General features: G+C 37.4%; 2 protein-coding genes across 4 annotated transcripts in view; one reads left to right on the top strand and one right to left on the bottom strand.

Moving 5' to 3' along the window:
• Positions 1–13,484, top strand: part of LOC125041097 (ER degradation-enhancing alpha-mannosidase-like protein 3) — a 14,017-nt gene extending 533 nt beyond the window's left edge. The window contains exons 2-18 of one of the 3 annotated variants that reach the window (XM_047635847.1): positions 18–118; positions 363–558; positions 682–792; positions 972–1,188; positions 1,538–1,653; positions 1,880–2,005; positions 2,580–2,684; positions 3,129–3,316; positions 4,353–4,512; positions 4,639–4,929; positions 5,073–5,270; positions 5,475–5,594; positions 6,304–6,526; positions 7,084–7,593; positions 10,375–10,523; positions 10,717–10,830; positions 10,937–13,484. In XM_047635847.1, coding sequence (XP_047491803.1) covers positions 18–118; positions 363–558; positions 682–792; positions 972–1,188; positions 1,538–1,653; positions 1,880–2,005; positions 2,580–2,684; positions 3,129–3,316; positions 4,353–4,512; positions 4,639–4,929; positions 5,073–5,270; positions 5,475–5,594; positions 6,304–6,526; positions 7,084–7,593; positions 10,375–10,523; positions 10,717–10,830; positions 10,937–11,503 — 3,492 coding nt within the window. In that variant the 3' untranslated portion in view covers positions 11,504–13,484. The remainder of the gene's footprint in view (positions 1–17; positions 119–362; positions 559–681; positions 793–971; positions 1,189–1,537; positions 1,654–1,879; positions 2,006–2,579; positions 2,685–3,128; positions 3,317–4,352; positions 4,513–4,638; positions 4,930–5,072; positions 5,271–5,474; positions 5,595–6,303; positions 6,527–7,083; positions 7,594–10,374; positions 10,524–10,716; positions 10,831–10,936) is intronic. The other 2 variants (XM_047635848.1, XM_047635849.1) reach the window with 2 other exon arrangements.
• LOC125041098 (probable RNA-binding protein EIF1AD) overlaps positions 13,245–15,000 on the bottom strand; it is a 5,004-nt gene continuing 3,248 nt past the window's right edge. The window contains exon 3 of the mRNA XM_047635850.1: positions 13,245–15,000. This exon is cut by the window's right edge and continues 741 nt beyond it. The gene's annotated coding sequence lies outside the window, so the exon portion shown is untranslated.

The following is a 15,000-nucleotide window of genomic DNA, read 5'->3' on the forward strand; positions in this document are numbered from 1 at the left end:
CTCCCATGTTCACTCAGGATAATGCTTACCCAGCGGATGAGTTGATGCCTCTCAGTTGTAAGGCAAGATGGAGAGACTCGGAGCCCTCCAGAGGGGATATAGATGAAACCCTAGGAAAGTGAGTGCCTGTGGCTCCCTAAGTTGCACTGGGAGATGCTTTTGCAATTTGAATTACTAAATCATGTAGTAGGAAATACTGATGTTGTATCAATTGATAGTTGTAGACTTGTAGTTTTGCAATTTTTTCTATGTAATATTGCAGTTATTGGGTGTGACATAAGTTCTACAGGTTTTTATATTAAACATATACTGATATCCTGAAACAGCATATATCTTAATGTCTTGTTTCCTTTGCCTTTCAGTTTTTCATTGACACTAGTTGATTCTTTGGATACATTAGTAGTGTTAGGGGACATTGAAGAATTTGACAGAGCCTTGCGGTTGGTGGTAAGAGACGTCGGCTTCGACCATGACCTTGTTGTCTCTGTTTTTGAGACAAATATTCGCATGGTTGGGGGTTTGCTCTCGGGTCACATCATGGCCGAACACCTCAATCAGGTAAGACATGTGGTATAGTTGTATCTTGAAATGATACGTTTTTTCTATTCATTTTAAAGGATGATCTATGAAGTTTTTGAAAGCTGAAGATAGAAAAGTTATCGATATATCTTTCATTTGCAGCTCTATGGGGCTTTGGGATGGTATCGTGGTGAATTGCTCACGCTGGCGAAGGATCTGGCCACCAGACTCCTGCCAGCATTCAACACCACCACCGGCATTCCTCACGCCAAGGTTAGTTGATTCTCCTTTGGTTGTTGAAACCTTTGGAATTTGGGAAACACTTTTCTTCCGCTTCCTTCTCCTCCCCCTCCCTTCTCCTTCCTGCTTGCTCCACTCCTTTGTTTTTATCTCCCTCTCATAGAAAATTAAATTTACTAGTGTCATTACTTTACTCATATATTTTCTTCCAGGTAAATCTCAAGTATGGTATGAAGTCTCCCAAACTTCAAGGCTCAAGAGAGACATGCACTGCCTGTGCTGGAACAATAATTTTAGAATTTGCTGCGCTCTCTCGCCTGACGGGAGACCCTATCTTTGAGGAAAAGGCCCGTCAAGCAATGGACTGTCTGTGGAGCCAGCGACACAGGGGCAGTGATCTTGTGGGGACAGTGTTAAATGTTCATTCAGGTTAGTCCTCTTTTTATTTATTTGTTTATTTATTTATTTTATATTTTTCTCCAGTCACAAAATAATATGATGCAAAAATGCTAGTTTGTGATAGAGATGAAATCTAAAGCTTTAACATGGACTAGAACAGTAGAAGTACATATTTTGACATAAAAATGTCTTCTGACTGACCTGTATGATGAAATTCATTTAAGTAAATATGTATATTTAAAAAGTCCCATTTGTAGGAATAAAAGTAGTATAGCATATTTTACCTTGCTCCTCCATATATTCTTCCTCTTACTCTGAATCAGTTGAAGAACAGTTTTGAAAGGCTTAAGCTATAACTCGTCCAATGATTCCCTTCCAGGTGATTGGGTTCGGAGAGACTCTGGTGTCGGGGCGGGAATAGACTCCTATTACGAGTATTTGCTGAAAGCCTATGTTCTTTTAGGCGACGAGGGATACCTGGAGAGGTTCAACAAGGTACTGGTCTTTTACGAAATTCTCCTTTTTATTATAAGCACAAATTTAGTGTTGTAGTAATGGAGCTAGAATTTCTGATCATCATCCTCTTCTTTTTGCAATTTGTGGTATTGGAGAATTCATGAAGTTAAAACATCAAGGAGTTCCTTTATTTGTATTTTATTATATCAAGAATGTGTAGTGTTCATATCTGATTTCATATTAAAAAAAATAATTTTCTTCGCAGCATTATAGTGCTGTCATGAAGTACATAAGCCAGGGCCCCATGCTCCTGGACGTCCACATGCACCGGCCCCACACCACATCCCGCAACTTCATGGATGCGCTCCTAGCATTCTGGCCGGGTCTTCAGGTAAACAGAGAGCTCTTGTTTGTGGCAGGAATGTTGGTGGTGTTCCTTGTGTTATTGTAAAGGGGAGTTCCCTTGGGCTATTTTATCATTAGTATCATCTCTTGTATTGCATCTTATCATGTATATATTTGTTGAAAAAATAGTAGTCATAACTGATTAGAAGTTTTGTTTATAACATTATTGTGTGCATAATAGTGCTGAAAATTCATGATAATAGTAACAGGAATATTAGGAAGTTGAAAATCAGAAAACCTTGATAATCACTGATAATAATGAAATGATTTTTTAACAAATTTCAACTCCATACATACCCATATTTCCAGACAGTAATGCACAAAATGACATTTCAGTCATTCCATTAAGAGTAGGTTGAATTTATCTTTATGAATAAGTTTAGATCATGATTTATAGGGGTGGGGAGGGTATTCTGGTGATCTGAATGGTTATTTGAAGTTTGTTAAATAGTCTTTGCATGAATGTGCATGTAATCTATTACTTCTTTTTCTTACTCTGCCTTTTTTCTTTATCATCATCATTTTTTCCATTTATGAAAAAATATCTATTTAATCTATAGGTATTAAAGGGAGACATCAAGCCAGCCATCGAGACACATGAGATGCTGTACCAGGTGATACAGCGGCATAACTTCCTCCCAGAAGCATTTACAACAGACTTTCAGGTGTGATCCTAAGTAGATTTATTTATTTATTCAAGACTATTTTATTTATTATTTATCGACTAAGAAACTGATGGTGTATATCAATATGTTTCTCAAAAAGAGACAAAAAGATGTAGATTTCAACCCTATACCGACGGGCCACACGCTGAGGCATCATAACAAACCGCTCGATCTGTGGCGTGCAGCTGTACATTGCAGCGACACGTCAAAGCACTATGAACTGGGAGTTCAGCTTGATGTAGCGAACTCCTGCTCTCAAAGTTGGCTTGTTGCCATTAATCTTCAGAGTGTAGAGTTTTTAAACATTTTCTTCACCTGTCAGTAAGGGGTTAAGAGATCTGTTCTAAAGAAATAGATGTAGTTACAGAAGCATTTATAGTTGCATATGCATTTATAAATATAAGTATTCATAACTGTGCTTTTGAAATTTTATATGGATTACAGGTTCACTGGGGCCAGCACCCATTGCGGCCGGAATTCTTGGAGTCAACATACCTCTTGTACCTGGCTACAGATGATCCCTATTACTTGCGCGTAGGGGAACAGGTGCTACGCTCCCTGCAGAAGCATGCCTGGGTCCCTTGTGGTTATGCTGCAGTCAAAGATGTGCGAACTGGGGTACATGAAGACAGGTAGAGAATAATGTGGAATTTGTTTTAGGGAGGGAAATGGTGAAGGTTGCGTACAAGCCTTCTCTATTTTGAAGTGAAAGAGATGAGGAAAGATTTTCCAATTTCATATTCTACAGAAAAAGTTGCATTGATGTAAAAGATTTGTTTCAATTTTAAAGAGTATTATTGTTTAACCTGTTCCTGCCGGGCCTACGCCTAGCGAGGTCATAACAAATCGCTTGGTCTGCGGAGTACAGCTGTATGCTGTGGTGATGCGCCAGAGGGCTTGGAGAGGGACGTCCGGCTTGATGTAGCAAACTCCCGCACCCAAAGTCTGCTCGTTGCCTTTAATCTCCAGAGTGTAGAATATTCATTTATTTTCTGGCCACTATGGCAGGTGGTGCAAGCAGTACTACAAAAAAATTAATATTATGAAGAAAAAAAAAGTTACTTATTGTTATTATTATTGCACTGAGATATGAACTACCTAGAGATATGTGGAGTATGCACAAGGAAAACAGTCTATTACTATCCTGAAAAAACAAATCAAATGACAAATTTAGACGTTGGAAAATGGCATATAAGCTAACAACACTTGCGCATGGAAAGAGAAAATAACATTGCAAAGGAGAGGCACAGAGTCCTGTTACTGCAGTAAGTGTTTCAGTGGGTTAAAAATACTTCTTGATGGAAATGCATAGCAAATTAGCTATTATTTATTTGATGGTTATTAGATTACTGAACCATGAAAGTTATTTCAGTGATGTTCCTTTTAGTGAAGTAGTGTTAATTTATTGGGAAATATGGGATTTGAGGGATTATTGCTAATGGAGATCTTGAGACGGTCAACTTGTTGGCATTAGAATGTGTTTTATTTAAAATTCTTGTATTTTACTTTTTGAATGTGTTCTATAACATTATTTGTAAATAATTAGTTTACACCATGGGAAACACACAAGTTAGCTTGAGTTTTAAATGCTTTTCAAAATTTTTAAAATGCTTTCCAGAGTTGACCTTTAGTACTTATGTTGAGGCAATGATCTCTTCCACCTGACAGGATGGACTCGTTTGTGTTGGCGGAAACCTTTAAGTACCTGTACCTATTATTTGCCAAGCCGAGTGACCTGATTATTGACCTGGACCAGTTCATCTTCACGACAGAAGCTCATCTGTTGCCCCTTTCGCTGGCACGGCTTTCAAACCTCACTGTTGTTCCAGTGAGTTTCTGGGATTCTGTGGCTGTCATGGAAGTTGTAACATAAATGTATATATTTTTAAGAATAATGTAGATAGTAATTTCTATTATTTCCCACACATGTTAATTCTGATTTTCACTTTCTAAGGGTCCTGACAACCAAGACACGGCACAGGACAGTGACGTTGAGTATGCAAGGTCATGTCCTAATGCCCACTACCTCTTCCCTGGACGCCATGAGTTTGCAGAAACTATAAGGCGCCCACTCAAGAACTTTGTCAACAATGTTTGTCCTTCCCGAAAGACCATCAAGAGAAAGCTACGTGCCTCAGAGTTCCAGGCAGGGAATAGCCGACACATGGGGCTCCTCAGGGACATGGGCATTACCATTATGGCGCTGCCCGATGGTCGTGTGCAGCTACTACACACTTCCTCAAATGTAAATAATGAGAGAAATTTTCGGGTCAAATTTATGTTTTTATAATGCTATTTGTTTTTTGGGAAACAGCCACCTGGGATAAACGGCATGTCTCTCTTTACTTTTTAAAGCATGTTGTGCTTATCTTCCCTCATCCTCCACAGGCTAAGTCATCTGATGATGCAGAGGAAGGACTGCTGTTCATGCAAGAGATGATTGAGCTAAGCAAACTTCAGCAGGAACAGCCTGAAAATCCCCCCCGCGTTGTGTCGTTCACCCGCTGGACTGATGGACACTCGAGTAAAGTCACCATTCAGGCTGGCCCTGCGCAATTTGGGCTTGACCTCAAAGGGGATGTGCAGGTGATTTATTCTTTCATATATATATTTTTTTTATAATACTTTTTCATATTTGTATTTAACCTATAGTATATCATTGGTGTACTGGTTGTGGATTGGCTATTCTTTCCTTTTTCCCCTCGAAATGAATTTAATGCCAGATTTATTAAGAATAGATGTATTCAGTATGAGGCATTCCTAATTATACCTTGACCATTTCCTCCAAAGGTGAGTGGACCAGTCGTCAAGGCCAGGCATCTGCGTGCTTGCGACCAACTGGAGAACGAGAAGGAAGTGCGTGGAAAAATAGTCATTATGGAACGAGGAGACTGCATGTTTATCGAAAAGGTTGGTAGCTTTTCTTTTTTTCTTTATATTGTTAGTAAGTTGATTATAAGATGTGTCTTGTTGAAAGGTGTTAGTGTTTATCCATGCATTTGAGTTCTGAAGGATTATGCTGATTGTGAAAGAGGTTTAATATTTTTCTTCTCTCTTTTATTATTTTATTCTTCTGATTAATGTTCATACTTTTATATGAAATATGCATGATGTTTATTATTTTGATGACAAAATATTATGACCATTTATTCTTTGATGGACCTCAAGGTGTTAACAATTGTGTATAGCACTGAGAGAGTATTTTTAGCCAACCCTTAATATTTAAAAGTGTTAAGTTCCTAAACCCTGGATGAAAGCACACTGTTGCCATCATTAGTACTGTTAGGCTAACTAGTGGCTTTCGTTTAGTTGGTCTCAAGACGGTTTTACAAGGTGAAATGATATAAATTACTTATTTATTCAAATAAGCACACTAATACTATATCAAAATTATTTTAGAATTAATGAAATAAAGTCCAAAGTGCTGTGCATACATATACATGTATTGAATATATCAGGGTTGTCCTGCACTGGGCCAGGAATGTGGTATCTTTTTCATGGTAAAAGTAAATCCTCAAGGGTTTAATTCACAAACTCTTAACTTAACTCTTAGCTTTTAACTCTTCAAAGCACCAATATGGTGTTTACAATGGCTTCACGTGTTTCACCTCCTCCCCAGGCCCGAAGATTAGAAGCCCTGGGTGCAGTAGGAGGCATTGTCCTGGACAACACTCCAGGAACATCTGCGGCAAGTTCCCCAATGTTTGCCATGTCAGGAGATGGCACTAATGATGTCAGCATTCCTTTGGTGTTCCTCTTTTCGGGGGATGCAGAAGTGCTCCTCAAAGCACTGCAGGAGAATCCAGACCTCGAAGTTGTTCTTTCAGACTATGTGGAGAAAGGTGGGTAGTGTGTTGAAACCCTAAGGCTGCATGTCACAAAACAGATTTACAGTAGTAGCTGTGACATTGAAATTAAGAGCCCATAATAAGAAGAGAACACAAAATCCATAAGTGCCAGTAAAATTGCATTCGAAGGGAGCAATGTGACGCTTGCTATTTCTTGGTATTCCCACTGGAAATTGAGTCTAGTTTACTTTGAACAGGAATGGATTATGTGTTTTTTGTCTTTGTGGGTCTGTTTTGTACTTCCTAATATGAAGTACAGAAGTGTTTGTGAACAAAGAACTATGTGGGAGTGCCTTGTGTCTTTTACTGCTAGTTATAGTAGTTTTCTTTTTTTTCCAGGATTTGAGCTTGTGTGATGCAGATTATTTGATGTTTATTCATTGTAGTAGATTAGTTTATTGCTGTAGATATATAGTTTTTAAGTATTTAAAATTTTTTTCATTACTTATTTTCTTGTTTTATTTTCTCGATTTTAAGTGTATTCTTCCTTGTCTTTTTTCCCATTATTATTGTTGTTGATCTTATCATGAATTTATTTTCAATTTCTACAGATTGGGGTATCCCTAAAGACATTTGTTCTTACATCATCTATTTAGAAGAGTTTGTGTTCTTGACACCTTTGCCTTATGACGTATGGAAAGCATACATCAGACAGCTCATACCTAACGGTGTGTTGACTGAAGAGAGAGACGAGGTGGACATAGCTTCAGAGGAGGAGGGCAGTAGCAAAGAAGGGTCAAAGAACGATCATTTAGAGGAAGGTAGGGCCAGTGCTCATGGGGATCACTTTGACTGTATAGAGCTTGGGGAAGATCTAGCAGACTCTCCCAGAGAAGCTGGCAGACAAGAAGTAGAAACCATGGACGATAACACTAGATTGACTAACGGGGAAAGTGAGAGTCATGGAGAGAAGCATGTGGTCGAGAGTTGCATCGAGGTGAGGGAGGAAGACGAAGCTGGGCATCAGGTGAAGTCCGAGGGAGGGAGTCATTGCACTTCGCCTGCAGGAGAAGGAGGAGACGGAGTAGACAAAACCCTGGCAGTTAATTCATTTGAAGAAGGTGCTGGATATAACAGCTTGAGTTTGACTCCATAACAAGGTGAAGGTTGCATGGTGTGTGGGAGGTATGGTTTGTTTTTAAGTGTGTTGGTTTGAATTGGTTTGTTTGGCTGGCCCTCTCCTCTGTTTCTTGACTACCAGAATTATCTTCTGTGTATAAGACTTGCACAAACGATATTGAACATTCAAGATCTGATCATAACTCAGTATTTTGTCAAGCCAGTTGGGTGTTATTTCAAGCTATATTTCAGTTAGAAAATTCAACAAAAATTAAATTATCATGTGAGGTATTATCATCTGCTCACTTTATTAACTGCCTGCCACCTCCTTTTCACTTTTTTTTTGTTTACGTAATCAGCTTCAGCTTTGAAAATCTAACCAGAAAGGAATGTAGCACAAACTGAAACCTATTTTGAGGACACCTTTGAGAGACCCTGAAAAAGTTGACATATTTTCAGTAGAAGCAGATCATTTTTCTAAGTAAAGGATTGCAAAGCCAGTTGCATATGGATTTGTTAATGATTTTTCCAATTGAAAAAACATGAATTATGATATCCACGTTAGATAGATTTAACAAAATATGGTCAGTATTCATGAACATATGATATGAATGATGTAATCCAAAAATAAAATACAAATAATTTATATGTTTAAACATCTTCAGTGACTTCAATTTCTGTATCTGCATTTTGAATATGGAGTATTTTCTTGGCAGTGTTATATGACTTTTTTTTCTTTCTTTTCCTGCAAAATAATATTGCTTCATTAACACACCTAACAGGGAGAAAATATATAAAACACATAAAAGCTGAAAAGCTTATGTTGAAATATTTTAACCATATATACATGGAAAAACTTAATTTTGCTATGATACCATAATAGTGATAGGTAAGAGAGAGTTTGGGTATCTGTATCATTTGGTAAGTGAGGAATTTCAACTGAAGCATTTTTAATTCATTCTCCCCAGGATTTGTACTGTTCACTATAGTATTTGTTTAATTTTTTTTTACACACACATGGCTCCAGAAATGCTCGCCTGCCAAAAAGTCAATTGATATAAGTTTCTTGAATTTGCATTATTTTCTTTGATAATGGATATCATGAAACCCTTTGATCCAAATGACATCATGAAAAATTTTGGCTTGCGGGGCAGTTGATGTCAACATGCCGTCTTGGGAAAATTTGGCTGTGGGCCAGGTGACTTGAACTTGCCATCTTGAGGGTTTCCACTGAAGGCCAGGGTAACAAGAAAGATTCGCCATGAGGGTGAATAAACTCATTGGCATTTAGAAGGGGGCTCTTGCATTATTTCAATTAATAAACGAGTTTGGAATGTAGTGTCCGTGAGCTATGACTGCAAGAGCGCAGGCTCCTGGGAGGAGGCCATTTTCATGCTCAGCATTCTATTCCTGGTTGCTATGACTGGTGGCGCAGGTTGCATTACAGAAAATTGAAAAAAAATGAGACTATCTAGGGAGATAATATGGAGTCTGTGCAAGAAAACAGTCTATTACTGTCTGGATAAAGCAAATCAAATGACAAATATGGACATTGGAAAATGGCATAAAAGCAAGAAGCGTTTATGCATAAAAAGACAAAATAACTTCTCAAATAAGTGGCAAAGAGTCTTGTCACTGCACACAAGTGTTTGTGTGTGCCTGGCCTACAAGTCACACACACAGATTTGCCACTTAAACCTAATACCTGTTTTTTGTGTTTGCTGTGACACACCAGGATAGTAGGACTACTAATTGTGGAGCCTTCTTTGTGTAGAGTCAGTCATTAAACTAATGCATTTTTGTCATTGGGAGTGCAAGATACTCTTTTCCATAATGGTTAAAATCCCATGATATTTTTTATGGCTATTTTTTTCTTGTAAGAACATTCCTAATGCCATTCCTTACCTTGTCAAGTGCAGACTAGGAAAGATGGAGCCACCAGGCAAAAGTGAAGGATTCTTAGCATTTGTATGTTATTGCTTTTATTATTGTTATTTCTGTGCTTTCACTTACAGAATTTATGGAGGTTATTGTCAAGGAATGGTAAATAGCCCGTTTGTATGCAGCTATAATTTGTCTTTTGTTTTATAATCAGGTAGTGTTTTTATTATTGTTATTGTTTTTCTTAATCACAATCGGGAAAGATTTCAGGGCAGGAATAGGACAAGACACATCTTGCCAAAGACTGAAGGACAAGGGATTGTTTGTAAACATAATGTAAATTTCATTATAATGAAAGAAAAATTATTTATGTAGATGAGAGAAATTATTTTAATCATTAATAGTATTTATCTGACAGAACATATCTTACTATGTGAGATAATGAGGTTGAGATACAGTTGAGATTTCTGGCCAGGAAATATTTTGTTTAAATGAGAAAGAAAATTTGGGAAAATGTGTTTTCCATTCTCTTGTAAATTATTTAAAATCCAATTTATATAAGAATAGCTGTGGAAGAGCTAGTGGTTAAGATATTTTTATTTTGTACAACTAGTGGTTGTGACTATATGAAGATTTATTGAACTGACATTTACAGCATTTTGATCTCTAACAGGTGGTCAGAGTACTTACAGGATTATCAAGAGTTTTGCTAAATTAGTGATAAAAAATATGTGTATATATACCATATGTACAAAAGGAAAGAGAAGAACAAAAAGCGAGCACTTCAACTTAAAAAACATTTATATATATTGCAGGAAAGAAATGATCAATGGTGTTGGGAACATTTTATAGCTCTGACTTTATTTTCTGTATGTGATTTTACAAGACCTTGACCCTTCCAGGTAAAGGGTCTGTGGAGGAGGTAGAAGTTGATGGGAAGGATGCATCAGAGGGTGCTGGGGAGGCTGGGGAGGCCGGGGAGGCTGGGGAGGCCAGCCTGGAGGAAGGGGCCATGCCGCAGGTCATCTCCATCATCAACAACAGACACCAGGTAGGAGGCTCTAACTGTTCTTGAACTCTGCAATGAGCTGAAAAAATGTAAATTGATAAAAAAAAAAATTTGTGTATGTGCGTGCGTGCGTGCTTTTGTGCGTACGTGCATGAATGTGTGTGTGTGTGAGGGTGCATGTGCATGAGTGTTTGTACATGCATGTTTATGATTTTAACTTAATTAAATGGGTCAGTATCACTTCCAGGGAAGTGAAAGTGTGTCTAATGATGACCTAGTAACAGTGGTTGAGGGACAGCATGAGGAGCAAGCATTGTCCGTTCCCCAAGATGAAGCTCAAAAAAATCAGGTCAGATTTGAAGATACTGAAGTTTAATACACAATGTGCCAATTAGTATAAAGGAAAGTAACATATTTAGTAGTATAATTTCTACAAGTTACTCTTCCACACACAGGAAATACTGAAAGAATTGGAGGAGGCTGAGACTGCAGAAGAAATTCTGGTAGCTGCTGTGAGATATGTAAATTTGCGTCAAGAACAAGAGAATGCTAAAGGAAATACTCCACTATTAGATCATCCGTCATCATCCATTGTGGCAGAACTACAGAGTCTGCTGGTCCGCAAGACAGCCTCAGACCCAAGTCTCCTGAGGTCATTGCTGAGTGTCCACTTGCGTGAACTGATGGCGGTCTTGCAGCAGGCCACCCCAAGCCCAGCTGATTTAGATGCCTCCATCCACCAGCTGCTGAACCAGCTGTCGGCCTTCAGCACGAAGCCCCCCCAGGAGAACACGAAGAAGCCGCTGGTGACCACCACGGCCTCTCCCCAGGGGGCGGCGCAGAAGGGGGACTTCCATGAGAACAGACTGGAACACCTCACGGAAAAAATTCAGGAGAAGATCAGAAAACTCAAGAAGAAGTATGAAGGCTTGATCCCACAGCACATAGAGGGCTTGCTCAGTGATTTTGAAGGCACTTCTCCCCCCAATACCAAAGATGCAAACAGGAAAGATGAATTATAATAGAGCCATATTTTTTTGTGTGAATCTAATGATGATATAAATCCATGTTAGATTATGTTTACCATATAGTTTGTTATCCTTATCCTTTATTTTATTTTGTCTTCATTTTATTTTGGTTTATTTATTCAGATTTCTTTGGTTCAGGTGCATAATGTAATAAGAAATTACAAAGATACTCAGAATGGTGGATAAAACTGATGTTGATTATATGCCACACTGATGATATTTCATTGCACTGACACTGACTGAAGGATGCTCAGGGGAGCTGCTTGTCACTGTGATATTTGACATTAGTGGAGCAGTCATGTTGTGTGCGGTTTGTACAGTCAAAGTTTTATTATGGTACTTTCAAACTTACAAAGTGCTCATGCATATTCCTTGTCATGTCTCTACCTTGGGGCATTTGTGTATATATTGGATACGAAGGAGTGCACCATTTTCTCATAAGTTCAATAGTACTGAAAACATTCCAGAAGGCAGTGAACACTGAGACAATACTAACTTAAAGCCATACCTGTACAGAAGCCTATCTGATGATAGCAGACAGCCATCGATCAAGTGCAGCAGTATCAGTACTAGTGACGGTTCTTGGCAAAAGCTCATTTGTATTGATGTTGCAATCTCTAGGCATAACGATTCTTCCAAGTGAAAGTACGACAGAAAAGAAGACTGCTTTTGAACTCATAAGGACATTGTGATATTGCATAGAAGTGAATATGCATAGCATTCATTAGTAGGCTCCTCACCCCACAGAAGTTCAATTAAATGTAATGCCAATTCTTCCCTTTCCTGCAGTTTATTTATTGATTTTGTAACATAATTGTGTAAATGTTATAAGATGTAATTTAATATGTGCAGTTACAAACAAATCCATCCTATTGAAATTTAGGCATTTGCCAAGAGCAGAGGGCAAAGAATCTTTGTTCTGGCTGATTCTCACACCTGTTTGACTCCCTGAGAGCTAGTTCCCCCCTGATAAGGTGTAAAAGGATTAATTTGCGTTCCTGGAAATATTCACGCCTTCATCATGTGCACTTCATATTTCTTTTTTTCTTTCTTTCTTTCTGTCGGTCTGTCACTAATGAAAAAGAGGGGTTTTAAAAATTTATTTGCAAGGGAGTAGGGAATTGAAAATATCCAACTTTCACCTCCTTAGACTCGTTAGTAAAACATACAACGGTACCTTATCTGAGGCTTTCCCTTTCCTTCCCCACCCTTCACATTCCTTCCCTTCCCCCTCCCTTAAGCTTTTTCAGAAGCCATGCACCGCCATCTGGCCATGCACACTGGTAAGCCAGCATCACATCATGATAACTTATTGTCCTGTTCTCTGTTGAACTTTCATCACATACTTCACCCATTGTATTTCATCTCTGTGGTGTATTGCTTGCAGCATCTCTAGCAACCACATTCACATTAGGTTAAAAGAAGCAAGAGAAAAGCATATATTTTCTTTTATATCTTGTTTGTTTTTTTTTCTCTCTTTTTTTCTAAGGCCATTTTTGTGGGACATTTGAAGATGAAAATACTTGCTTTAATGAATTCTGTAGCTTTAACATAAGTCAAAGTAGAATTCCTGTGTCATTCACCTCTTTCACACTTAAATTGCATACTTTCCATGTTATGGCTAATGCACTGCCTTATTCCTCATAGATATAAATTTTATAAAGAGAACTTGTTGTTTGTTAAAATAAAGAAGTTGAGGGGATATGAGCATTCCTTAATGTAGTAATACAAATGCTGTAGGTATTCCTTTATTAAACTTTCAGCCAGAACATGGAATTCACTTATGATTGGCCGTAGCAGGTGTGGGTGCTATACAGACTGGGTCTGTCTCCTGTTCCTGTGTGGATGTGTGTGTGTGTGTGTGTGTGTGTGTGTATCAGCAGGTGTGCACCAGTGTGTTTTTATCATAATGTGCTAGGGTTACTGTAAAAATGGAAAAAAAAAAAAGTTTTTAATAAAGGTTAATGAAAATTTACAAGTGCATTCATTATCATAAAGTATGATGGCCTAAAAGTGATTTTGAAATGGATTTCAGAAATTTTAAATGTTCCTTTTTTACTTACAGCAAGAACTTATGCAAAATAAATTGGTTCTTGAATTTCTAATTAATGAGAAAAATTGGTTCATATTTAGAGACTGTTAGAATCTTATGATGCAAATCCTATTTCAGATAACTTTAGCATACTTCAGTTTTGAGGCTGTTCTTGGTTAAATGCTCCTATACCATACCAAATTTGTCATACAGCCACTTTTTTGTGCATAGGTAAAACCATTCCATTTCATTATGTCAGAATATAAAATGGAAAAAATGCACCTACCAGGATAAAAACTGGTAATGATGGGGAAAGTGAAGAGAACACTTACTCCAATATTCCCACTAAGAATGCCTGGTTGGCCTGCCATGCTTTGAAGGCCACAAACATTTAATTTATCAGTCTTCCTCAAAAATGTGTTATATTTGATTTTTGTTTATACAACCTTAATTAAATAATGATTTTCTGATTAAGATTATATAAACAAAATTTCAAATGATTCCCCTCACCATCTGGAATTTTTCACATTCACTCCTACATTTGGCAATATGACTACATTTCAGTCTGATGAAAGACCATATAGGAAAATTGGTATGGAAATAATATTTTTTTTTTTTCTTTTATTGAGTGTATTCTGTTTTCTGAATATAAAAGATATACTTTAAATGTCCTATTTGCAGTAACTAAACAATCTGAATAACATGAAATACATAGAATGCAGCAGTCACAACTTTTGGGGTCATTAGAAAGAAAGAAAACATTATCCTTCTAGTCTCTAACTTACACAAGATTGTTATGGTACTTTAAAGCTTTACAATCACAAGAAGAGTAACCAAGCACAAAGTTCAAAGAAAGTAGTGACACAGTATATGTGGAAATTCCATAATAATCATCCTTTAATATCCTTTACCAAAGGCATTATCCCTACTAAAGAACACTTCCTGCTTAGAGTACACTGTCTGTACAACATAATAAAATGTAGCCTGAAAATTTCAACAAAAATCATTTTTTTTCCAGTTCTATGCTATAGCTTGACAGAAAAATATGCATAATTATGATTATAATACAAATTTCTATAAAAAAAATAAAACAAAATTACTTTTTTGTGATTAGTAAATAATGTACTACTTAACTCATTGCAGCCAAGAAATTATATTCTGCAATACTATTTGGTAAAATGCATTTACACACACATGGCTCCACAAGTGACCAATGTTAATTAGTTGACCCACGTGATCTGGCCTGATTGCCCTTTTCCTTTTTGGTTTTTTTTTTTTTCTAATGGTAATAATATTGTTGTTATGTAAATAAAGAATATTTCCAAAATTCAAGGAAAAGAATAAATAGGTGAGATAGGTAGGATGAGTAACTGACTTCTTGGTGACTAAGCACTCGTAGAGACATCAGTGTAGGCATGGCATGTACATAGATACATAGATGCCATCCTTGGGGGCACTG

The sequence above is a fragment of the Penaeus chinensis genome, chromosome 30 (assembly GCF_019202785.1).
Source record: "Penaeus chinensis breed Huanghai No. 1 chromosome 30, ASM1920278v2, whole genome shotgun sequence".
In the NCBI taxonomy this organism is placed as follows: Eukaryota; Metazoa; Arthropoda; class Malacostraca; order Decapoda; family Penaeidae; genus Penaeus; species Penaeus chinensis.